General features: G+C 40.2%; 4 protein-coding genes across 4 annotated transcripts; 3 read left to right on the top strand and 1 right to left on the bottom strand.

Moving 5' to 3' along the window:
• The first annotated feature begins 7 nt into the window (after positions 1-7).
• Positions 8-12,788, top strand: epha2a (eph receptor A2 a). The gene is made up of 17 exons (XM_056404060.1): positions 8-200; positions 1,029-1,096; positions 2,626-3,262; positions 6,855-7,010; positions 7,120-7,452; positions 8,040-8,167; positions 8,293-8,470; positions 8,587-8,689; positions 8,962-9,014; positions 9,104-9,229; positions 9,323-9,508; positions 9,627-9,688; positions 9,971-10,180; positions 10,371-10,520; positions 10,827-11,020; positions 11,327-11,482; positions 11,943-12,788. The coding sequence occupies exons 1-17, from the start codon at positions 125-127 to the stop codon at positions 12,049-12,051; spliced, it is 2,925 nt and encodes a 974-aa protein (XP_056260035.1). The 5' UTR covers positions 8-124; the 3' UTR covers positions 12,052-12,788.
• A 1,245-nt stretch (positions 12,789-14,033) lies between these two features.
• On the top strand, positions 14,034-15,239 carry LOC130177155 (heat shock protein beta-7-like). Its single transcript, XM_056388629.1, has 3 exons — positions 14,034-14,320; positions 14,439-14,572; positions 15,105-15,239. The coding sequence occupies exons 1-3, from the start codon at positions 14,242-14,244 to the stop codon at positions 15,237-15,239; spliced, it is 348 nt and encodes a 115-aa protein (XP_056244604.1). The 5' UTR covers positions 14,034-14,241.
• Positions 15,240-16,181: 942 nt separating this feature from the next.
• On the top strand, positions 16,182-20,164 carry cplane2 (ciliogenesis and planar polarity effector 2). Its single transcript, XM_056387105.1, has 5 exons — positions 16,182-16,530; positions 18,060-18,212; positions 18,517-18,641; positions 18,802-18,941; positions 19,194-20,164. The coding sequence occupies exons 1-5, from the start codon at positions 16,419-16,421 to the stop codon at positions 19,414-19,416; spliced, it is 753 nt and encodes a 250-aa protein (XP_056243080.1). The 5' UTR covers positions 16,182-16,418; the 3' UTR covers positions 19,417-20,164.
• Positions 20,146-22,349, bottom strand: si:ch73-15b2.5 (rho guanine nucleotide exchange factor 16). The gene is made up of 6 exons (XM_056387117.1): positions 21,981-22,349; positions 21,808-21,882; positions 21,069-21,161; positions 20,794-20,942; positions 20,383-20,547; positions 20,146-20,281 (listed from the first exon to the last, which is right to left on the bottom strand). The coding sequence occupies exons 3-6, from the start codon at positions 21,159-21,161 to the stop codon at positions 20,236-20,238; spliced, it is 453 nt and encodes a 150-aa protein (XP_056243092.1). The 5' UTR covers positions 21,808-21,882; positions 21,981-22,349; the 3' UTR covers positions 20,146-20,235.
• Positions 22,350-24,187: the final 1,838 nt, after the last annotated feature.

Here is a 24,187-nt window from a genome sequence, read left to right as displayed (position 1 = left end):
TGCTCACTCAGCCGGTAGAGTGAAGTGTTTGGAAAAGTGGAGTTAGTGCCGGACAGACGGAGGAGAGCGGACAGGCTCTGGGATACGAAACCACCAAATATTTTCTATTTTGTGCTGTGGCAACATGGAGCTCCGTCGGGTCATCTTATTCCTGTTTTTATTTATTAACCAAGTATTTATCAGCCTCCAGTCGAAAGAACGTAAGTACTTTTAACACGTTATGTAAAAGGAAATGAAAGTGTAGCCCAGCTTTGCCGCACCTCATGAGTCAAGAGGTTGGAATCTGTAGCCTGCTTTAAATTTTACTTATGCTTCAACATACAGGACCTTTTGTTCCATTTTCTTTCCCAGTTATTACACAAAAACTAACGTGATGTGTATACTAATGTTAGTTTTACTATTTGAACCTCATCTAAACCGATTAGAATGATGTAAATTATCAAGAAAATCTGATTGTCTTGTTTATCCTAACTTTATTTTCTTCTTAAATGAATAGTTGAAGTGTAATTTCTGTCCTTTGACAATTTAGGGGACAAGGGGGCACCTGGGAGATGTCTAAACATGTCGGACCTTTTGTTTCACTTGTTGCGCAGATTCATGTATTTCTCTCGTCATGGCAATTTAACTGCCCACGCCTTTCTCATACATTATTAGTCCTGTATGTTGGACCTGGAGGACACGGTTAATGAAGTCCTGAATCAAACCGACATGCTTGATTAAATTGTCAAAGCATGGCATGTGCCCCCCATAAAGCTGTTGGCCCCGGAGATCAAGGCAGATGATTTAATTCTACAGTCAAATCATAATTATTTCTAACAATTTAACAGCCCATCAAACACAAATAGATACTACACCGTCTGTGTATTACAGATGCCATAATTAGACCTGTAAATGAGTACTAGTGACTTTCTTTAATAGCTAAATGTGAATTGTATTATGTAAAATATTTTCTTTGATGCATCAGGTGGCCTAAACCACTTGTGTGTTTGTTATAATTATGTCATATGTTTTTCTGTTTGTCCCTGTAGAAGTACTGCTGGATATGAGATCTTCAGGATCAGAGTTGGGGTGGTTGACGTTGCCATATGAGAACGGAGTGAGTATTTATACCTCAACAGGCATTTTTAAGACTTCAGGTTGAAGACTTGAAACAGTCTCTCCCTGTGTGACAACAAATAAATAAACGGCAGCTGAAGATTTGTTCACATGTGAATTTAAATTCCGTTTAGCAACAATAACAGAGGCCTTTCTCTGCTCATTCAGTCTACTAAAAAAGCTCTCTGGGACAGATGGAATGATTGGCAGCTAGATGAGGTTTGGCAGAGCTCAGCTAGTCTCGTGTTAAACACTACCCTTTCATAAAGAACTTATGAATGCCATTAAAATGTCAAAGATCAACCCACATTTAAATTTACAGTACCAAAGTGCATTTTACACAATCACAGTAGATAGTTTTCATTCCAACATTAAACCATAAAACTAAAATTTAAGATGTTTCTCTACATGATTCCTCCCTGGATTTAGAGATTACAGTAGCAAGATGATCTGTACAGTGGGAAGACATGAGTAAAAGAAAAGAAAGAGTGGTCCATATGTGGAGAACCATCCCTCTATCTATAGTTCAGTGGCTTTCCATCTAAAAAAAGCAACAGGACATTGCCACTTCCACTGTGTGGGTTATGTTTTCTGTGTGACTGTTCAAAGATCTGAGGATACCCGTTTTATCAGATAGGATTTCCGCATGTCTGTCAAACTTTGCTTTGTTCTGATCCAGCTTTCTCACACTGTAGTTAAAATTGTACTAGAGATAATTATTTGCAATATGTACTTGTGGCTTCAGCAAACATATTTAAACAAAAGTTGGAAAGTAATTATAAGTGATTGGCTGAAGAGGATATAATATGTCTGACTATGAAAATCACAGACTTAAATGATCTACTGTGTGTCTTAAAGTGCTGCTCTGATCTAATGGAACCAATTTCACTTTTTTTAAACTAGTACTGATGTCATTTTGAAATATATCACATTTACTTTGCCCCTCTTTTCTACAAGAGTTAAAGTAATGTATATTTAAGCATTGATTTATTCCCCGAAGCACACCAGTACTGCTAACATATGAGGTAATTTTAATATTAAATACAAGCCTTTAATCTTTCTACTTGTCATTGCTTCCCCCTCTTAAAAAGTCTTAATTGCTGCCAATTATGCTGCCGTGCCTTTGCACTATGCTTATAAAGCTAATTTAACTATCATAAAATGTTAGTTGGTATTCTACGGTAGTATTTGCTGGGTTTATGTGTGTCTCACACACATGCACCCTGCGTTAATGGAAAACCACACACGTCGTGAGCGCAGCACATGTTGAGGCCAGTAATCTTAATGTGTGGAAAAAAAAAAGCTTGGGCTCACTTCTGAACTTTATGAGCTTCTCACTCAGCATGAAAGAAGAGGTGTCTCATCAGTAAAACTGGTTCTTGGAAAGAACAAAGCCTCTGAACCCTGTACTTCTTGACTGAAAATAATGCTTTTTCTCCTTTCATTATTGTTGTTTAGTTTGGTGTTGTAGTTTGACTTTTGCCCCTTAAACTGATTCCTCTCCTCTCTCTGCCTATTTCTGTCTTACAGTGGGAGATAGTCCAGACAGTGGTGAATGGCTCACTTTTCTATACATACAGTGTTTGTAGCATAGACTCTACTGAACAGGATAACTGGTTACGTACAACATTCATTCAGCGGCGCCCGGGGACAACCCGTGTCTCTGTGGAGGTCCGTTTTGTTGTACGAGACTGCAACACATTTGATGGCGCCTCTGTCGCCTGCAAAGAAACCTTCAACCTTTTCATCTCAGAGGCTGATGCTGATGTGGGAACCAACTTCCGCAAAGGGCAGTTCCGCAAAGTGGCCACCATTGCTCCTGATGAGGTCACGCGGGGCCGTGTGCTGAAGGTCAACACAGAAACGAGGACCGTGGGGCCTCTGTCCAGAAAGGGCTTTTACCTGGCTTTTCAGGACATGGGCGCTTGTGTGGCGCTGCTCTCAGTCAGAGTTTACTACAAGACATGCCCATCCACAGTGCAGAGCTTGGCAGCCTTCCCGGAGACGGTGGCAGACGCTCTCAGGGAGGTGGAGGGAGCCTGTGTGGAGAATGCCGTCAGTCAGGCCACCCCACGCATCTACTGCACAGCTGAGGGTGAATGGGTGGTTCCTGTGGGTCAGTGCCAGTGTCTTTCCGGCTACGAAACCACCGGGGACTCCTGCCAAGGTAAGCACTGCCAGAAATATGCCATGCACTCAATTGAGACGTGTTTGTGTTGCTATGTGAGTCGTAGCAAATGAAACACCTCCAACCACGGTTTTGGCAAGGTGTGAGGAATGAGCGCATAGGAATGTTTATTGTGTCTGGTTTGTTTGGAGATGTGCTGGAAAACACACCATATCTGTCTTGAAATAGTTCAGGTACAGCAGGACTTGGCGCAGGAAAAGAGAAGATACAGGGAAGGTGTCTGAACCTGTCTGCTTTGTTTAGATTTTGAGGCAACCACAGATTGCTTGAAATGACAGATAAAAAGCACAAAAATTTCAACAGACTCCCATCAGCACTTCAACATCTTCTCACCTGTTGGCCAATAGCACATTCTTTCCACTGTCTTTCTCTCAGGACGTAGGAATGGGGCTGGGCTGAGACTCTGTTTTATGGATAGGCCCATGGCTGGGGGTGATAACGTACAGTACAAGAAGATGTGTCCCAATGTGGACTTTGAGTTTTGTTGTGTGTTTACAAAAGTATGCTCAAAGATGCATATATGCATACTAAATTTTATTAGAATTTGAACATGTGTTGATGGACACTATTATTCCATAATTCAGTGCCCAAGAGTTGAAACTAAAATATTTAAGCATTAAATATCTTTGTAAAACATTTTCTTTTCTCCATGGATATTTATAGTAGTTACAGTAGAAGGTAAAAAAACAAAAAACAAAACACATAGTTGTGTACAGTAGATGACATAGCTGTGGCATTCATACTGTATGTGCTCCTGCTGTTTGTGTGGAAGTTGGCATTCTGGGGTGTGGTGTGTTGAGCTGTCTGGAGGAAACGTGGGAGGAGAGAGGGTACAGAGAGAAGAGGAAGGAGGGAGGAAGGGCACAGTATGCTGTGGGGATTTCTGAAAGGAATTCTTTCACCCTCGCGTCACCTACAGCACTGATTGACTAAAGGAAGGGCCGTGTGAATGTGTCAGAATGACTACCTGAGTGGTGTGTCGTCTCCTCACAAGTATTTGTTTTGAGTCAGTTGCCGAGGCGACAGAAACCACAGATTACAGGGATGAGGCCGACACACCTTTTGGAGGTTATACTGAGTCAGGCTGTGGTTTATGACTCCTGATGGTACGAGTCACCTTAACTGGCAGAGTTTGGTTTCCTCATGGAATCTGTTCCTTTTGAAATGAGCACTTTAATCTTATAAGCTGAAAGAATTTAGTGTTTAATCAGTTAGATGATTGATAAAAAATTGACTCACCAGCTATATTGATAGCTGATTCATCGTTAAAGTTGTTTTTTGAACCATAAATGCAAAAAAAAAGCTTTGGGTTGGGCTTTTGTGACAATAAAACTTCCATTTTGCATTTTCCTGTGCTTCAAAGAGTGAAACTTGTGCTAAGGTTGTAGAAATTAAGGCGGTCTAAGTACGGAAGTCAAGGCAGGAATGTTTTAGACTTTTAAGTTCCTGACTCTGAGGCGAGCACCTGAAACGGAAGTTGGCAGGCAGCTGTTGAGAGGAAGACAGGAAATATTTGACTGGAAAAATTGTGATTCAAAAGTCTGGAGGATGACCTGTATATTAGGATGCAGGAAACATGTTTTATTACGTAAGTGAAACACAATGTTCTTGCTTCTCCCAGCCAACTCTCTAATGTAAGAAACCCACAGTCTCATTCCAATTTTTAGGTTAACTGTAGAAAGTGATATCCTTATCCAGGCTCATGGCCTGCATGCAGATTCCACTGAAGAGCCCAACTGTTGTGGGAAAAGGAAGTAAAGTGAGATGAGGAGGAATGCTGACTGACACAAATAAGCAGGTTGTCCTTGGAGTCAGAGGGTGGGGAGTGAGTCGACAGTTGGTGCATGAGGGTGGTTAGTTTCGTGGCTGCTTAGTTAGGTGTGGAGTGTAATTTAGTCAAGAGGATTAGTAGAGCAACAGGACAGCTGTTAGCCAATGACATGCCTCCCTTTGCTCTTTCATCCGGTTGTTAACACACGCAACGAGCTCCCTAATCCATGTTCCCACTCATTAGAACAATGGGCTGACACAAAGAGCAAAAAACAGATTCAATTAACAGATGCACCGGTGCGGATCATAAGTCCTTTTCACATGTGTGTTGTAGTCAAAGAGAGTGTGGGAAGCAGAATTTTCCATCAAGTGAAATTAAAACTTTGTTTAATGAATTAAAGTTTTGGATCAGATTCAAAAAGATTTTTCAAATTTTTGTAGATTAGCAAAGTTTTTAACAAAGTACGATAATAAAAATAGTAGTGAGACTTAGTCACTGCCAATATTTGCATTAACAATGTTTGTATTCATGCTTTGCACACATGCCGCCATTTGCGAGCTGTATAATGAGTAATGCAACATATTTATGGCACCGCTCTGTCCAATCTCAGAGACAATAGATGAATAGGCCTGGAGTTTCTTTTGCTACGTGACAGAGGTCCTGCTGCTCCAGCTCAAGATGAAATGGGCTGGCCCCTTTTTCTTATGCGAAAAGACCTCAGCTACACCCCCACTGCCGCCAAGTGACTCCCCAGAGAGAACTTCTGTTGGTGCTCCAGACCTTTACCCCCCATCCCCCATCCACCCATCTATTCATCTCTATCCCTCCTACTCAAACTCAACCTGCTGCTTCTCCTGCACTGCGGCAATACTCAAGAGTGCAAAGGTCCTTCTGCCTTGGTGGTGAAGTAATGCGACCACGTCTTCAATCCAGGGTTCACTCGACCTCTTTTCTCGGCCACCAGCACAGGGGCCACATGAAAGGCTGCTCCCTAGGGAGACAGCAGAGTGAAAGCAGAAACAGGAGATCTTTCATAAGATCCAATCTTTTAAAGTTTTTTTTTTTTTTTTTTTTTTACTGTGCTCTGAGGCCTTTATCACCCCAGAAAGTATGTGCATCTGTTTCCATGAACACACTGAAAAACATATTTGTTTCCAGCAGCTTTTCCTCTTTCCTGATTCTCTTGTCCACTAACTATTTAACCTTACATGCTGTAATTTGTGACTGGTGTCGGGGGTTAGCGGAAGGAAGGAAGAAAGGGAGGAAACATCAGTCTCACACTGACTTGCTCTTGCGTCCCGGTTTCTGTCCAGTCTGCATGTTCATTAACCTCCCGTGCCCTGGAAGGCTGCTTATCTGGGTACTGAAATGTTCATCACAGCACTCCACCAGTGTCCAAGGTGCCATTTCCTTTTGGCAAAAACACAAATATTATCTGCCTGCCAGAGAATATGAGCTGAGAGTTCACAGTGGAAAGGCAGATCAGATCACCTGATGGATTTAATGCACTGCTGTCATCCGGTTGACACCGGCAGTGTGACCTGAGATTAGGCCTCCAGGCGAAAAAAGGCAAGTGGAGGCAGATCGTCAGGGAAATCCCTTTTCATTCTCTGGATACAAAGACTCAGTGATTATAGGTTACTACCAACAAATGCTTCCTGTTGGGTGGAAAGGGCTGGTATTACAGAGACAGCTTCATTGTTTAAATTTTGATCAGTTGTCCCTTCCTGTGTTTGTCCCTTTCACAGTTATTCCAATATGTCATGCATAAACTAAAACACACCTTTTTCTCTCACACAGCATGCAAGCCAGGTTACTTCAAGCCATCTATATCGAGCGAGTTATGTCAGGTTTGTCCTGATAACACCAAGCCCTCTGCTGCCGGCGCCAGTGATTGTCAATGTGAGGAAGGTTTCTTCCGCTCCCCTTCAGACCCTCCAACATCCCCCTGCTCTGGTAACAACCCCACTCGCTTACATATTACTGAAAAAGTCAACTTTTATACTCATTAGAGGCAGATTGGAGGACATATCTAACTGCTCTGTCATCCTCTTCCTTCCCTTAGCTCCACCCAGTGCCCCTCGTGATCTCACCTCCACCACCCTGTCAGCAGAGAGCAGGCTGCAGCTGTCCTGGAGCCCACCGCTGGTGACCGGGGGCCGCAGTGACCTCACCTACAGTGTGGTGTGTGAGCGCTGTGAAGGAGCCTTGTGCGTCCCCTGTGGCGAAAAGATCCATTTCGAGCCAAGTGCTACAGACCTGAAAGAAACCACAGTTGTCGTTACTGACTTGGATTCTCATCTGAACTACACGTTCACGGTGGAGGCTCACAGTGGCGTGTCTGAGTACAGCACTGAGAGGCCCATAGCGACCATCACCACTGCTCTGGATTATACTGGTGAGCGTGGTCACATGTAAAGCCTATATATATATATATATATATATATATATATATATTTTCTGTTTTTCTTTTCTGGTGAAGTGGTAACCCTTCCCTTTGCAACAAGCTGAACTTGCACATTTGATAAAACAAAATTCCAACAATAGAGATCTAATCTAATCTCTTTTTGGCACGAGTAGAGCTACGTAAGAAGTACTGTCATCAAGAGTCACAGACATAGAGCGTATGAACATTTAACCATGTTTTACAGCTGTGTCATTTTATGTCTGAAATCAATCCTTCTGAAATCATAAGTTCACAATCATGTTTACAAGCAGTTTTCATAAAATTAGGAAATATCAAGGTTATAAAACTTGAGTTTTTCAAAAGGTCTAGGAACATTAGGATGAAAAGAGTGACAAAAATGTTTAGACATTTTTTCATGTAATATTGTGTCAGTCAGTAAAAACTTTGTGCTTACTACACAAAGAGGAATTCAGTCTGACCCACTGAATCCCAAAGGCTTTCATTTCCAAATGTCCTTTCCAAACACTGCGATTAGTCACTAACCATTATTTTGCTTTCTGCCTCTCACCGACTGCTAGATCCCCCCAAGGTGAGGTTGATCCATCTGGATGATCACAGCCCTACCAGTCTGTCTCTGTCCTGGACTCTGTCTCGCAAACCTCCGGCCCACATCAGTCAGCGCTATGAGCTTATGTACCGCAGAAAAGTAAGACAGAGTGCTTTGTGCTCATTTGTCTTTTCTTCCCTCATTCAAAGTTTTTAAAAGGTACTTAAGGGATTTCTGGTATGAAATCTATTTAAATCCACCCACTTTCAATTTTCTCCTCGCAGGATGATGATGGCGAGCGTGATGTGACCACCTACACAGTCCTGATTTTGGAGAAAAACTCTGTTCAGATTAACGACCTGACACCAGACACTACTTACATGTTCAGGGTCCAGGCACTGAGTCCTGAAGGCAACCCTGGCAGCTACAGCGCAGAGTACGAGTTTCATACTTCACCATTAGGTACCAGCAACCTTAAAATCTACAGAAGATGAACCGCTTCTCAAATGCCACTTGGTATAAACTTTTATTTCACAGTCGAGTTAATAAATGTTTCTGTTTCTGTGATTTTTGCTCAGCTGAGTCTCAGATCCAGAACAACTCCACCATGGTGATGGGAGCTATAGTCGGAGTAGCACTTATTCTGCTTGTTGTGGTGGCTGTCCTGCTGCTGCGTAAAAGGTTGGTATCAGTGCTCTTCATATCCACATTCAACGCCTGTGTCATTCAGATAAATGCTATCTACAAAAATGCAGACTGTGTGATTACATGCCACAAACTCAAGTAAATTAAGGACACTCTGGTACGACAGCTTAGGGGGGTTTATGAGTAATAGCTGGTGCTGTTATTGAATACAGCCTTGGTTTTTTTGAGCCAGGATGGACCTGCAATTACTAAAAAGCCAGTCTGTATTCTGTTTAGTCCTTTAGTGACTAGTGTTGTTTTCCTCTCAGGAGATTGAGCTCTCGCGGCAGAGGAGGACCAGAGGATCCCTACTTTTCAACAGGTTAGAAAACAGCACACACAAAAATAATTCTGATTATTTACTGTTGAAACAGTTTTGGTCTTATATAATGGTCATTATTTCATCCTCAGATCAGCTCAAGCCTCTGAAGACATACGTAGATCCACACATGTATGAGGACCCAAACATTGCCATCCAAAAGTTTGTCAAAGAAATTGACCAGAGTGCGATTAGCAAACAAAAAGTCATCGGTGTAGGTACGTGTTTTTAAACAATTTACCTTCCAGTTAATAAAATGTCAGAGCGCTGCAGTTTCTGACCTTTCCTCCTGCTGTCTGTCTGCCGATCAGGAGAGTTTGGGGAAGTGTTTCGGGGTGTGATGAAGGCTCCTGGGCGAAGCGAGGTTGCCGTAGCAATCAAGACCCTGAAGCCAGGGTACTCAGAGAAACAGAGGCAGGACTTCTTGAGCGAGGCCAGCATCATGGGGCAGTTCTCGCACCCAAATATCATCCGCCTGGAGGGAGTTGTCACCAAATGTGAGTCGTGACCTCCGACAGAAGTCAAACCGTTGTTTGCAACTTATTTCTATCAGCTGTGTGTATGTTTTTCTTTCAGTACCATCTAACTAAGTTTTTTTTTTGTTTTAATTTTCAGTCAAGCATGCCATGATAGTGACTGAATACATGGAGAACGGAGCTCTAGACACATATTTGAAGGTAGGTTGTCGTTGTTGCAAACAGGACGGTCACATGACTTTAAACTTAATGTATTTATTCCTTAATATTTGTATTCCTTGAAAACTCGATATACCTTATTATCTAATCCTCTGCAAGAAAACTAACGAGCACATTTCCCAGAATGTCAAACTTTTTCTTTTATGTATGTGCAGTACAAACAGTAAAAAGCAAAAACAGACAAAGACTGGAAATTATAGCACAATAAAACTCAATTAAGAATAAAGTATAAGTTTTAAACAATGCATTTTTTGTTCCCTTTAGGACCGTGATGGAGAGATTCCTGTGTATCAGCTGGTGGGAATGCTGCGTGGAATAGCTGCTGGCATGAAATACCTCTCTGACATGAGTTATGTCCACCGTGACCTGGCAGCAAGAAACGTTCTGGTGAACAGCAACCTGGAGTGTAAAGTGTCTGATTTTGGTCTGTCACGTGTGCTGGAGGACGATGCCGAGGGCACATACACAACCAGAGTAAGTCTTACAGCTATATTTCACAGCCTAAAAGCACAGCAGCAGAAAGAACCCCCCCCTTTTTTTCTAGTAACCAATGTCAGCCTGTTAATGATATTTTTGCTCTCAAGTGTCCAATCTAAAGTGTTGATCTTTCAGCACCATGTGTTTCCATTCCATTCACGACTTGTTAATTTATCTCCTCTGTCAGGGAGGTAAAATCCCCATTCGCTGGACCGCCCCTGAGGCCATCGCTTACAGGAAATTCACTTCAGCCAGCGACGTGTGGAGCTTCGGCATCGTCATGTGGGAAGTCATGGCATTTGGAGAACGGCCCTACTGGGACATGAGCAACCATGAGGTATATTTCATCTGTCAGATCTTCTTTCCAACTCTTATGGTTGAGATGAGGGATTGTTTTGGCCTGTGTAGGTCAAACTTTAATGTATATTACCACTGAGACTGTGCGCAGGGTAGGTGGTGATTGAAAGTTGACTGATCCTATGTAGTTTCCCACCATCCTCTTTCAAATTAGATGTTAACATCAACATACGAATACAGCACTTTTTTGGACTGCTGCCAATGCAAACTCTTTGTCAGTCACTTCAGTTATTATTATAATTTAAATCTAAGCACTGCCTTCACTCTGCCCTGGTCTCTTTCTCAGGTCATGAAGGCGATCAACGAGGCCTTCAGGCTTCCTGCTCCGATGGACTGCCCGTCCGCTATCTACCAGCTCATGCTCCAGTGTTGGCAGCAAGACCGCTCCAAACGACCTCGCTTCTCAGACATTGTCAACATTTTGGACAAACTTCTCCGAAGCCCTGAGTCTCTGAAAACCATAGCTGACTTTGATCCACGGTATGAATGCTATTTTTTTTTTATAGACGTTTAAAATTTGATTACAAAGTATTAATACATTACATCTTGTTTGTTTAATCTGGAGAAAAAAATCAAAGTGTAAAAACGACAATTTGCCGTTTTACTTCCGCTTTCTCTTTAACTGGAGCAGTTATTAGTCATTGAAACATTCTGTAACTGTCTGGTCTACAGTATGTTGACGGTAAAACTGGTTCTCTCTTGTTCAAACATCATCACATGAGCACAGTGTACATAAAGCAGCAGTAAACGGTAATGAGTAATCTAATTATACATTGTTTCTTACAGTGTTTCCATCCGCCTACCGAGCACCAGCGGCTGTGACGGCACCATGTTCAGGTCGGTGCCCGAGTGGCTGGAGTCCATCAAAATGAGCCAGTACAACGAAAGCTTCACTCGCGCAGGGATCACGACCATGGAGCAGGTGCTCGCCTTGAGGCATGAGTAAGTGCACACATGGCACAGGTGCAGCTGCACTGATGTATCTGGCACCATGCCACATTTCGTAGTAACACAGAATGTATTGAGCTCTCAGCTTGAACATTTGTTATCCTGTTTGTGATGCAGGAATACCCCACCGCCTCAGCCCACATCATTCCTCTCATTCTCTTCTACTCTAACTTCTCCAGCAGTCATTCCAGCCTTTTAACACTCTACATTGTATAAAGTGATCATGTTTCCATACAAATGAATGGCCAAGTCAATCATTCAACAATGTATCTAATTTTTTATTTTACTATTTCAGCTGTTTATTAATTACTTTTAGCTACTTATTTTAACCATTTATGCAGCCACTCGCTTTATGAACTACTTCAAAATATTTTCAGGGGTGCAAGTACCCAAAACAAAGTCCATATTATTTTTAGCACACTAAAAAACAGTGTAATTTATCATTTCCTTTCAGAGACATCAGGAATATTGGAGTGCGGCTGCCCGGTCACATGAAGAGGATAGCCTACAGCATCCTGGGCCTGAAAGACGAGACCAGCTCCCTCAGCGTGTTTGCAGTGTGATCTAAGCATTCCTCCAAATCAAAGAGCACTGACCGACCATGCCATTTCACTCATGGAGAAAGAGGACTGAAGTGGGGGGATGAAACTGAGCTACTCTGCAGGATTGTGTTTTTCTTTGGCACAGTGTGGCATGACTGAAGAGGATCCCCCAAGCCACTCAGAAAGGACTGAGATTGAAAACACTTATGTACTTTATGATAACAGAAGAGGAATAATTTATCTTTATGTACAAAATGTTTCATATGTTGAATATAAACAAGTCATGTGATGTAGTTAATAAATGAGAGACAATGTGAGTACTTGGCTTTATATTTACTGAATGACTGAAACATTTATAGCTCTTTATGATTAAGGGCTTTTTCTCCCAAGCACTCACTTTATCCTGCCAGTGTTTCTGGATCCTTAAATCAGTTTGTTTTTGCTACATTTTTTGTGATCAACAAGACTTGCTTTTACATTTGGAATAAATGTTCCACTCAGGGCAAAAGATCACACATTCGTATGTTTTTGTAGTAACTCTCTGTATCACATGATACATTTTCCTCATATCATTTGTTTACACTACGTCTTAATTCACCTGTCCATTTTTAATTTAATATTTATTTTATTTTATATTTATGTCATTTGTTACATGAGAGCTAACTGATAACTGGCCCATGTTTGCCAGTTTGACTGTGCTTTTTTTGTGTTTAAATAAAATCAGTGTTGGCTGTGACTGGGTCACTTTCCTATCCTCAGCAGTCGTGAATGTGTATTTGTTTTTTGCTTTTTTAGCCATGCTAGTATATGGCTCTATGAATGGCAATGTCACTTTGTCAATCGTTCAGCACTTAAATATCTTAACAAGAATTTGATGGACTGTCATGAAATTTTACACGGACATTCATGGTCCCCAGAGACTTTGGTAATCCCCTGTCTTTACCTCTAGTGCCACCATGAGGCTGACATTTGTAAAACAGGGAAATACCTCTACAACCTCTGGATGGATTGTAAACTTTACAGATCCCTTAATTTTTCATCTGATGCAATCATGTCAAATTTCAGTTTCTCCAATACTCAACAAACTACCTTAAAGAGTACTGCCATTCCTTTACGTTGTGTTTATTAACAATTAAAATGCTAACACACTAAACTAAGATATATAGATATACATATAACTATGACTATAATCATGTTTAAACTGAACAAAAATGACAACCAGTACAAATCATAAATAGGTCTTATAAACACTTACTGCCTAAATGTTCTGAAAAGATGTGGGCAGTATTTCTTACATTTCTCTTGCTATCTTACAAATAAACTCTTACATCATCCTCACACAAATACACCATGTAATACTGCTACACATACCTCTTAACACTTTTATGATCACAACTGTACTGTACTTGACAAATATCTTTATTCTGACACCACCCTCTGGCCAACTACTGCATTCATTTACCACGACTGCTGAAAGTCTAAAACAAATGTTACACCTCAACTTTTATCTCACAGCTTTCGTTATGCTCAGCAGTACAGCCTCACAGAGCTTGTTTTGGTGACGCCTGTCGTCCAGATGGAGTTGATTAACCTCAGTGACTTTGCCAAAGTGGAGCAGAATGTCACACGTACACACAACTCTGCTCCATCATACCACTGCCACTCAGACATATTAAATCCCAGCCTGTGTAAAGTTTTCACCAGACATTCATGGATACAGTGTCATTTTAGAGACACCTCCACCTTAAAAAGCCTTAAAAAAAAAAAAAAGCCCAACTTATTATCTAAAAGTTACTTCGTTGTGTCATATTGTTGCATTTCTTGGCTCAAAGTTGAGAATGAGAGCTCATTCAATATCACACTTGATAATTATAGCTTATTCCTTCACACCCTTTCTCACACACAAACACCAAGACCCATAGGCTCTCTGTCAGGGGTGCGGCAAGACATTTTGGACCCCTTAACAACAGTTCAACAACAGTTCTGACACACTGAATATCTACGATCTGTGTCATTTTCCAGTCCATCTGAATCATTCATGGAACCAGCTACACCCGCACCCCGTGGCACCCGCAAGCTCCAAGTAGCCTATAAAAGACTCATATACAGTGACCCTTTTATCAGAGACAAGGGAGAATTCACTAGATTAGAATTACCTCTCTTAGATTGTAGATACAGTCGACAAAGAGACAATTCATTTCCTCAGCCTGTATGGAGAAAGGTCGAGCTATTTACTCTGAAGATTCAGGATCAAAACCTCAGCAGAGCACCAAAGAACACAAATTTACAGGTCAGCTAAGCAAAGATTGGCACAGATGTGTGATTTGAGAAAGATCTAATCAGTAAGGACTCAAATCTTGGCTTGAATGTACAGTATGTATTTTACAAGCTATAAATGACTGTTGCAGGACATTCATATCCTACGGGGAAGATCCAGGCGATTGGAGACATATTCCAGTTCACAGTCGATGTGAGTGAATTTTCTCTGGAGGATGTTATCATCACATCCTCAAACAACCTGATAGAGGTCCATGCTGAGAAGGTGAGCCATGAAGTCGCTCCTGGTGTGAAAAATGTCAGATGTAATTTTTACAGTAACTGCAAAACAGCACAGATAATGCTTTTGGAGGAGTGAGTTATTAGACAGCTGAGTGACGCATTCATGCAGAATTTAAAAAGTAGTATTGGGAGTATGGGATGGCAGATTATTGTTCACAACCTGAAATGTCACAGTGGATGAAAAGCAGCATTTAAAAGAATAATATGACTGTAAAAGAGTGGGTTAATGGATTAGTGGCTGGATTACAGAACTTCTCAATGTCTGAAATACTTTTAGTCTAATTATAAAAATTTGAATCTAGGCTGAAATTCTACTTAAACTGTAATTTAGAAAAAGTGTAGACTTTAACTGTAGCACAAAGGGTTTAGGGAGTTTAGAAGTTTTACAAATGTTATGTCCTACCTGTGATTTATGACTTCTGTCATTGTTTGAATACCAGCCCTGGTCTGTAAAGTGTAAAATAACACTATCCCTTCCTTCTTAGTTCTTATAACATTTGTTTTTTGCCGTGCAGCTTGGAGAAGATGGCACAGTCACAAATACATTTTCCCACCGATGTGAACTACCATCAGATGTGGACCCCATGTCTGTGACCATGACCATGGAGAGCAGTGGGGTCTTGACTGTCAGATCTCACAGGGTATTTTAGAACTACTTCTGTCTCTGCATTCAACATATAACAAATTATCAAGCTGTCTTTTAATTCTCAGCACTAAACTACTCAGAGACCCTCCTGTGAAATGGCAGACTTTAGCGTCATCTAGCGGCCGTTAAAAGAATCACACAATGTACCATTCAGTGACTGTCGGAAATATGAGAAACCTCATCCAGTGCACTTCAACCCACCAACACCGCAAATACTATTTTAAAAAGTGTCACCTTGGTGTAATATTTAAGAAACAACAATGGATGGCAAAGAAACCTGTCCCAATTGACGAAATAAAGCCACATCTTGTATTACTAGATTAAATTATTAGCACGTGTGCTGCTAGCCTCAATTGGGTCACAGAGGTAACAATTTTTTTCTCTGATAATGAGATAATAATAATTATTATATAAAGGTAGTTAAAAGGGGACGTTTGAAAACCCCAGACGGTCGTTCAAAAACACTGATCCGCTGCATGATAAAAAAAGAAAAAAGATTTTTAATCTATTACCCAGGTTGTGACCCTATTTCCACATCAAAACAAAGATGGCAGCCAGTCACAATTTAGAGAGCGGGTTAAAGATATTTTTTAATCCAGATGATTAGATTAGACGTCTTTTATTTTGGAAATAAATTCAGAACAACAATAAGTTTTTTTAAACAACCCTTTGGGCTTTTCATATATCGCAGGTTAATTATATTGTATATAAACAAAAAAATTACCTCTGGGACCTATATGCCAATACACTGGGCGCAGAAAAATGTAGGGCTAATCTGCAAAACTCTCTGTCTTAAGTGTACTAATAGCTGTAATTCTATTAAATGTCCTATTTTTGTCCAAAAACAACAGTTGAGTGCCAGATAAAGACGCAATTGGCAACTTTTTGAGGCACCTGAAGGCAGCATAACGAACGAACGGAAGTGACGGCAGCGGTTGTCAAGGGACGTTTTAGTTTACGGAAGTGTTTATCAGGTGGCTACAACTGAAACTTAAAATGCTAATTGACGTCCACGGCTGTTGTCATTAAAGCGCTTTATAGCCAGTAAGACTGTCTGAAATGTTTTGACACTAACATTACTTTCAAATACTGTCTACTGCCGCTACAAGGAACCGAGTGTCTGTCTTTTCTCGGACCAAACTGACCTCCCTGTGATGCTACCTCAGTTAGCCACATAACCAACATGGCAGAAGTTCCTCCTCCCGGATCAGTCGTAGTAGCTGACTGGCATCGATGTAAAGACAGCAAAGAATATTTCAGCAAGATCCTACACAAGAAAAGACGCAAGAACTTTGGTATGAAAAATAATTTTGGGTGAATTACAGTGTTATCCCCGTATTTAAATGCAATACAGTGAAGAAAGTACATTTACTCAAGTACTGTACTTGAATACACATTTTGTTTACTTTGCCTGAGTATTTTGTTTTCATGCTACTTTAAATTTCTTCTTCACTGCAGCTCCAACAAGTTTTAGTTACTTAGATTTTACATACAAAACATATGTAGAGCTTATAAAATATGAAGCTTTGTTAAAGAATGAACTATTTAACAGAATACACACAGAGCTGAAATCATGAGTTGATTAATTGTGATTAAATGTGAGGACTTGCTGCTTTCTTTTCATTATTTTAATAAATATAAATACAACACTATTGGTTGACAAAATAAGACATATGAGGGTGTTACCTTGGGCTTGGGGTAAATGTGATGTGCATTTGTTATTATTTTCTAGTTCAACAGATTAATCCATAAAGAAAATGATGACCAGTTGCAGCCTTATATGAAATACTTAGAAGTCAGCTCCACCTCAACCAGATGCAACATTAAAATGCTGTTTAGACATACAGAGTAATAATAATCTAAACTATAAACTATATAGTAGAATAGTATAACAGTCACAGCAGGCATTTTCTACATTGAATATTTTTACTCTCAATACTTTAAGTACGCGTGGTATTCATATTTGTAAGTAAAGGATCTGAATTTTTCCTCCACCCCTGATGAATAGTGTAACCAGGGCTTGATTATGCAACAGTATTTCAGTGAATTTGCTCCAAAGTAACTTTTTTGTGACTAAGAAAACCTTTATTCAGAGTTAACAGAAACATTTATCGTTTCTATCATCATCTGAGCTACGAGTCCCTTATTAGAAATCAGTCACAAAATGTGGCCGGAAGATAAATATGCATTTTCTAGTTGAAATCACACTATCCCTACCAGAGAAGGTGTCCATAAAGTGAACCTCTCCCAGGTTACTGTTTGTGGTGTACAGATACATACAGAGTACATGAAGTTGGTTTTGTTATTATGACTTTTAGATGTAGGGAAAGAGAGTTAGTATTTGTAAACACTAAGTCGTCTTACGAGGCTATAAAAATAATGTTCTGCAACTTATGTTTGAGTTTGAGGTTATGTAAGGAGGAAAAGGTAAAGAAAATGACCTGTTAGATTGCAACTTTAGTTGACTGTTTAAACATGAAATCATAAAAAATATCACATTTCAAACACTGTCAGCACAGAACCAGAACTGAAAAAAATTAAAAAGGTATGACATAATTCAGTTCACAAGAATTTACCATAAAAGGCTAAGTAACCAGAGACTATTTTGAAGCCAAAAGTAAAGCTTAATAGCCAATTACTTTGTGTAATTGTGAAACTTTTGACTGACTTTAATTGTCTCTGCTGTTGGTTCAGTAATTTCCTTGGTGGCAATAATCTATATTTAGAGACTAAAAGAGAGCTTAATCACAGACAGTATGAGAATACATTTACATAGCTACTGACTACCGAAATACTGGTGGTCCTTTTAAAACCTGTTTTACAGGACTGTTGGAATCTCCAGTGATGCCCCCACATGTGGCTGTGGACACAGTTCATTATAAGATCTTCATCTCTGGCAAGAGTGGAGTTGGGAAAACTGCTCTTGCTGCGCATCTCGCCGGCTTGAATGTTCCTAATGTGCACTATGAAACAACAGGTAAGTCCCTGCTCTATACTGATGAAGCACAACATGCTGATAGCATCTGTTTGCCCATGTTAGTTAAAGACTACAACCTGCAGCGAGGGAGCCAACTCATCAAAATGTATTTCTGACTTTCCAACAAAATTTAAAATATGCACCAAAGGAATGATTATTGGTCTGTTACAAACACAGATGGTTTCCTGAGTGGGAACAGAATCAGTGTCACTCAGCTGAACGTTAAATAATACAACTAAAAACACTTTTTAAAGAGTTTTTAAATGATGTCCCACTAATATTTGTTTATCTTCTGTTTTTGAAGGTATTGAGACAAGAGTGGTGTATTGGCCGGTAAAGCTGAGAGAGAGTGGCAGAGTGCTTTTCTTTCGTCTACAGCTGTGGGACTGTGGAGAGAACGCCCTGCGTAGATTTGACCATCTGCTGCCAGTATGTATGAAATATAGTTTTAGTTTTTATAACTCCTGTACCGAGTTGTGAACTAATGAGAAACAGAACAGGCACTGTGTTCACTTTGTATTATTATACTGTGGATAAAAATACTAGCAATCTAACAGATTTTGTCAAATCACTGTCCCGTGTCTCCCAGTCCTGCAAGGAGCAGGTGGATGCTGTCCTTTTCCTGTTCTCCTTCACTGACAGGACATCATTTGACGATCTGGCAAATCAAATTGCCAAGTGGACCGGGCCACCTGTGGGCCGAGTTGTGAAACTGGTGGTTGGCACCAAGTATCCCTTTTGTGTTCTTTTTTTAAAAACTTGTATGTTGACTTTATGAAACAGTTCCAATCAAAACTTAAATCTCAATAAAGTAACTTTTGTCACCAGCTAATTTAATATGCATGTATGACTTAATTCTGACACTATTATATAAATTCTGATACTGAGTATGCAGCTAAAAACATGCTAATCATCCCAATTTTTTTTTTTTTTGGCTGTATCACTATGCAGACAGGCAATAGTCCTTAACGCTTTGTTCAGATTTGATCTCTTCATGCACTGTGATGTGGCAGAGAGAGACGTGAGGGACTTCCAGGAGACATGGAGTTTACCGCTGCTGCGAATGGGAGGGGAGGTCAGTGATGGGCTGGGTGACGTAGCCCCACTCCTCAACTGCCTGGCAGAGCAGCTGTGGCATCAGGACTGTGTTACAGCTGGATCAGCCAGGCACCATTCACAGCAGGAGAAAGAGACTGTAATTTAACACTAAGCATGATTTTAAGGAGATCGGAGGTGAACTGGACTCTACGTAGTGTCAACCCCGACTGTCTTCCTTTGAGGGACTGCACTTAGCAGCTGGTCTGGGAGAGCCTCAGATCCCTCAGGATGAGACGAGGAAGCTGCTGTAGAGATGAATGGACTGATCTGAAAGGTCTTAAAATTGGCCCATCCTATTGTCAACATCATGATATAAGACCAGATGTTGTCTGGGATTGTGGTTATACATTAATGTGATGAAGTTGGAATGCTATTACTGCCCGGTCTTAAAGATTGTGAGATATTCAGCAGTCGTTAGCATAGTTTAGTTGGGAGAAATGAACACAAAGTGCCTCTTGTTTTATCATGTTTTGTCCACCAGTACTCAAAAAAAGTTGTTCATTTAGGAGTTAGAATATTGTCAAAATAATTCTTATTAGCATCTTTATATATAGACAGGTATAGACATTTCTGTTGCATCAGGCTGATATGATAAAGGTCAGAAAATCTTTTTATTTTTCATTAATTAGGAAATAAAAAGGTCAGTATTTGATACAAGTGAAAAAAAAAAAAAAAAATATCCCCAGTAATAAAAAGTATCCCCTCACTTGCTGTGTGTCTAATTGTGATGATTTCTGTGCATGTTTGAGTGCTTTGTGTGTAGAACTGTAGAGTACCTTTATCAAGAACATTAGTGCAGGTTAGTTAAGATAAATATTAGAGTGAAGAACATTAAAGTTTTGTTAGTTATCAAAGTGCATACATTAATGGACAAGTTAAAAACAACCCAAGTTGGATGTAGAAAATTAAAATCATCATGTTCCCCTCAGGGTTTACTCAACAGCACCTTCTTCCAAGCCTCTTTATCTGACCTGCAGTAAAAAATAAAATAAACAGCAGGCATCACAGATGCAGGACTGGCTGCTAATGGAGATTTATGAGTCATTAAGAACAGAGGACATGCTTCTCTTACCTTGTGTAAGTAACAAGTATCATGGCGGTCGGATGTCCTGTTTGACTTTGAGAGAGATGCAGCAGGAAGGAGTCTGGGGGTAAACCCAAGACTTCAGTCTTCAGATGCTCGATGCGCACGTGTGTGGGGAATTTAGCATGATCCACAACTATAAACCGTTGATCCCTGAACATGATGGAGAGTGAAAACAGTTTAATGACCAACAGTTTAGGGTATTCCCAAATAAGACTGAAATTAACAGAATTTTGATTCAAGTCCTATCAATATAAAATTAAAACATTTTGTCTTGCAGCTGGTCAGACCGCAGAAGTAAGCAATTTACTTTTTGATTTTTTGTTAGAAAATGCAGCTTTGCTTTTAATGTGTTAAAAATGAAAAGTAATATTAGTAATTCCCCCATTTATCAAGTACTTTTTCAAAGAGATGATCAGAAGGTCATTGAAGAGATGGAGGTAGACGTCGATGAATGACGTTCTGGAGTTGTAAGTGCCTGCCACAGTCAGCTGTCTCATGGGACCCTGGTGCACCAGAAAACGCCCACTTACGACCAGAGGAACTGACTGGATAGAGAAGGAGGCAGTCTGTTAGAGGTTACTGCCATCTGCAGGTTACATTACAGAATCAAGTCTGTTTTCGTGTCTATTAGAAATCTTACAGTGGGAGGGGAAAAAAAGGCAATTTGTCACCTTCACTTCACCAAAATCCAGCAGCATTTCCAGGCAGACCAGCTCCTCAATTTGTTTCAGTTTTCGGACACCCTTGTCGCACTCGGCCACCATCTGTGAGGGCAAAGAAGTGGTGGAAGAAGTCCTGTGATCTTTTAGCAACACCACAGTGTAGAAACACTGTTACAAGTACAGAAGTATTAGCATCAAAATATACCTAAAGTACCAGTAAAAGTACTCATCATGCAGAATGGAACACTTCAGAATAATGTACGTTATTGGATTATAATTATTAATACATTAATGTGTACATCGTGTTACAACTGCTGAAAGGTGGGCTTAGTTTGAATTCATATACTGCTGGGTTGCTTGTGTAATCTCTCCTGTAGATAAATTAAATCTGATGTTATCTTAACATCTAATAATGCATAATTTATTTGATTAGATTTCAAAGTATTAATCTGAACCTGCAAAGTAAATAGCAACTGATATTTTCAAAAGACATTAAAAAGAAATGCCTCTGAACTTTAAAGAAATAGCATAAAACTGAAATACTCAAATACCATAGTGATACCACATTTAATTTTAGAGTTAGCGTTCCATTAAGAGGCAAGTCATGTTTATTCACAGCTTTTTTTTTTTTTTTTTTTAAGCTAAAATTTGCATTACCACATCATTCTTAGTCATCTCATTCCTCTGTTCACATCCGTCTGAGCATGAATGTACAGATCTGAACACTTGAAAGTAAAAACAGTATTACCTCATGAATGGCTTCTATTGTTTTTTCAAGATTTGAAACTGAGTCAGAGTCTGGTTCAGTCAGTTTCAGGATGTTCTGAAATGAAAGAAAAAACCCACACAAAAGCAACTTCTGACTTCGGGAAACATTGTGGACCAAGTTGAATTTCTTTTGAACTCTAATCAGATGGCTACCTCAAGCAGAAGTTTAATGCGAGTAATTCTCTGGAAGGGAAGGACAAGGAATGACTTGAGGCTTTGTCTTTGACACAGTGGGTCACTCTCAAGCTTCTTGAGCAAAGACAGAAAGTCTCTGTTCTGCTGCCTTGAAAAAGAAGATGTGACTGAATATGGCTTATGAAGAATTTGGTGATGTGGAGTACCATCAGTGGTGTTGAGCACAGAACAGGGACTTACAGCAGCTGGTTGATAAGGGCTTCCTGGTACATCATGTTAGTCACATATGGCACATAGAGAGTGTGAAACTCTGGGCAATGCTGGAGCACAACGTCTCCAACCTGAGACATTAACACACTCTCTCCCAGTCGCATTTCCAGATCCATGAGAAACCTAGAAGAGGCAGGACACCAGCTCAGCATCAACATCATCACAGCCAGTTCAAAAACAGAAGCAGTAGTGTATGTGGAGCTCTCACTTTTCACTGGCTGCCATGACTCGAGGAAGGTTGGAAAACAAAATGTGATGCTCCATTTGGGAAAGGGTCCGTTTCAGAGCCTTTGATGCATGGAAATGATTGACAGCAACTCCAAGGCTCCTCAAGTAAGACGCTTCAGATCCGATTAACTCAAACATCGACTTGAAGTGAACAAAATGAGTGAGCAAGAAAATTATTTTTCCAGGATGTTCTCACTGACACCAAACGTAAGACAAGGCATGTGATCTTTTGTCCCACGAAAAACCAAAACTAACACTGAACTTGTCCGAATAAGCACCGTCTGTGTATAATCAAAGCCTGATAGTTCATTCCTCTTCACAACCTCCATTTTCCAAAACTATTAATAATGTGCAATGAGTATTAATCTACAGCTGTTAAATAGTCCCAAACTAATGCACTATTAACTCCTGTTTGAGTAACAATTCCTAAAAATTAGTGACCAGTTACTGAGTATTTTATAAAAATGAAAAATGTATTTGTGACCCGTTTTCACAAGATAGGACTGAACAGCTGGGGAGCCGAGTATCAAAAACAGAGCAGGGATGTCGGAACATATTAACAAGAGGACTGTTGGTTTTGGTCATTTCACAGGACTTGTTGACAATGAAGAAAAAAAACTATATAAATGCCAGACATATTTCATTCACAAGTATAGTCCATAAACTATACCTGTACTGTGCTGATATCAATGCTAACATTTTAACCTAACAGGCTAAAAGTGACTTGCTAAATTCTGATCCTACAAAAATGAAACTAAAGATGCTTATGTAAGCTAAGAAGCTAAAAAATAAATGCTAGAGGGAAACGTTAGATGCTAACATAGTTGTTGCAAGAATATCCACCAGCTAATGTTTGCAGTAGAACAAGAGGTTACATTATATATTTTATATCATATTTAATATCCTGCTGTAACACACATCAGCATGATGAGGCTAACAAAAGGTTCAGCAAGGTGAGCAGGTAGGACAATGGGAAGCTGAGACTGACTCTTGAGTCTGAGAGAATAAACCTTCTGATTTTAGGTTCTTTTCTCAGGTGCCACCCTCAGGCCAAACTTTACAGGATTAATCACACTATGGTAAATGGTAAAGCCGTCGCTCCATTTTTCAGCCCTACAGCTGCTTTTCTGCTGTGTAGTGTGCATGAGTGTCACAGGGGCAATAAATATCGTTGCTACACTTCTGTCTTGTTCATTTAAAAAAAAAAAAGTATAATTTCATATTATCAATATCATTCAAAATTAGTTAAGACTCATGTCTAAAATGACAAGCAGATAAATATAGAGTTTTTCACACCTCCTGAAGGCGAATCTCTCTGGTGGTCAAGCTGTTGAGGAGGCCAGACGCCTTCACCTCATCTAGATCTTGCCAAAGGGTAAACGGAGTCGCCTTAATAGGGTGAGGTGGAGGTGAGGATGGAGACGCTTCAGGAGGGTTTACTTGAGGGAAACTGCATTCAGTGATAAGACGGGGCTGCACACCCTGAAGATACTGGGGTGTTATCAGTTGAGACACAAAACTCTTGTCGAGTCTGTGCAGATCATCCCTCACCGCCTGCAGAAAGTAGTCCTGATACAGTGGGACTGCAGAGCAAAGGGAGAAAGACAGGGTACTTGAAATTGATATAAATTATACATACTTTCCAATGACTGACAAGAGGCCTCAAGTAGAAAGGTAAACTTACAAATGTGGATGTACTTTGACTGGAATGATACGCTCGGCACCTC

Source organism: Seriola aureovittata, chromosome 2, assembly GCF_021018895.1.
Source record: "Seriola aureovittata isolate HTS-2021-v1 ecotype China chromosome 2, ASM2101889v1, whole genome shotgun sequence".
Taxonomy (NCBI): Eukaryota; Metazoa; Chordata; class Actinopteri; order Carangiformes; family Carangidae; genus Seriola; species Seriola aureovittata.
Note: the sequence above shows the minus strand (reverse complement) of the source record. Positions and strands in the feature narration are given on the sequence as shown.

Excerpts from the sequence above, each read along its gene's own strand:
- LOC130177155 (XM_056388629.1), top strand. The coding sequence starts at position 14,242 with ATGGAGAAAGGTCGAGCTATTTACTCTGAAGATTCAGGATCAAAACCT. Across the intron at positions 14,321-14,438 it reads CAAAGAACACAAATTTACAG|GACATTCATATCCTACGGGG; the intron begins GTCAGCTAAGCA and ends TGACTGTTGCAG. Across the intron at positions 14,573-15,104 it reads TAGAGGTCCATGCTGAGAAG|CTTGGAGAAGATGGCACAGT; the intron begins GTGAGCCATGAA and ends TTTGCCGTGCAG.
- si:ch73-15b2.5 (XM_056387117.1), bottom strand. The coding sequence starts at position 21,161 with ATGGTGGCCGAGTGCGACAAGGGTGTCCGAAAACTGAAACAAATTGAG. Across the intron at positions 20,943-21,068 it reads TGGATTTTGGTGAAGTGAAG|TCAGTTCCTCTGGTCGTAAG; the intron begins GTGACAAATTGC and ends TTCTCTATCCAG. Across the intron at positions 20,282-20,382 it reads ATACTTGTTACTTACACAAG|GTCAGATAAAGAGGCTTGGA; the intron begins GTAAGAGAAGCA and ends TTTTTACTGCAG.
- cplane2 (XM_056387105.1), top strand. The coding sequence starts at position 16,419 with ATGGCAGAAGTTCCTCCTCCCGGATCAGTCGTAGTAGCTGACTGGCAT. Across the intron at positions 16,531-18,059 it reads GAAAAGACGCAAGAACTTTG|GACTGTTGGAATCTCCAGTG; the intron begins GTATGAAAAATA and ends CCTGTTTTACAG. Across the intron at positions 18,642-18,801 it reads GATTTGACCATCTGCTGCCA|TCCTGCAAGGAGCAGGTGGA; the intron begins GTATGTATGAAA and ends CGTGTCTCCCAG.
- epha2a (XM_056404060.1), top strand. The coding sequence starts at position 125 with ATGGAGCTCCGTCGGGTCATCTTATTCCTGTTTTTATTTATTAACCAA. Across the intron at positions 9,689-9,970 it reads CTCTAGACACATATTTGAAG|GACCGTGATGGAGAGATTCC; the intron begins GTAGGTTGTCGT and ends TGTTCCCTTTAG. Across the intron at positions 10,181-10,370 it reads AGGGCACATACACAACCAGA|GGAGGTAAAATCCCCATTCG; the intron begins GTAAGTCTTACA and ends CTCCTCTGTCAG.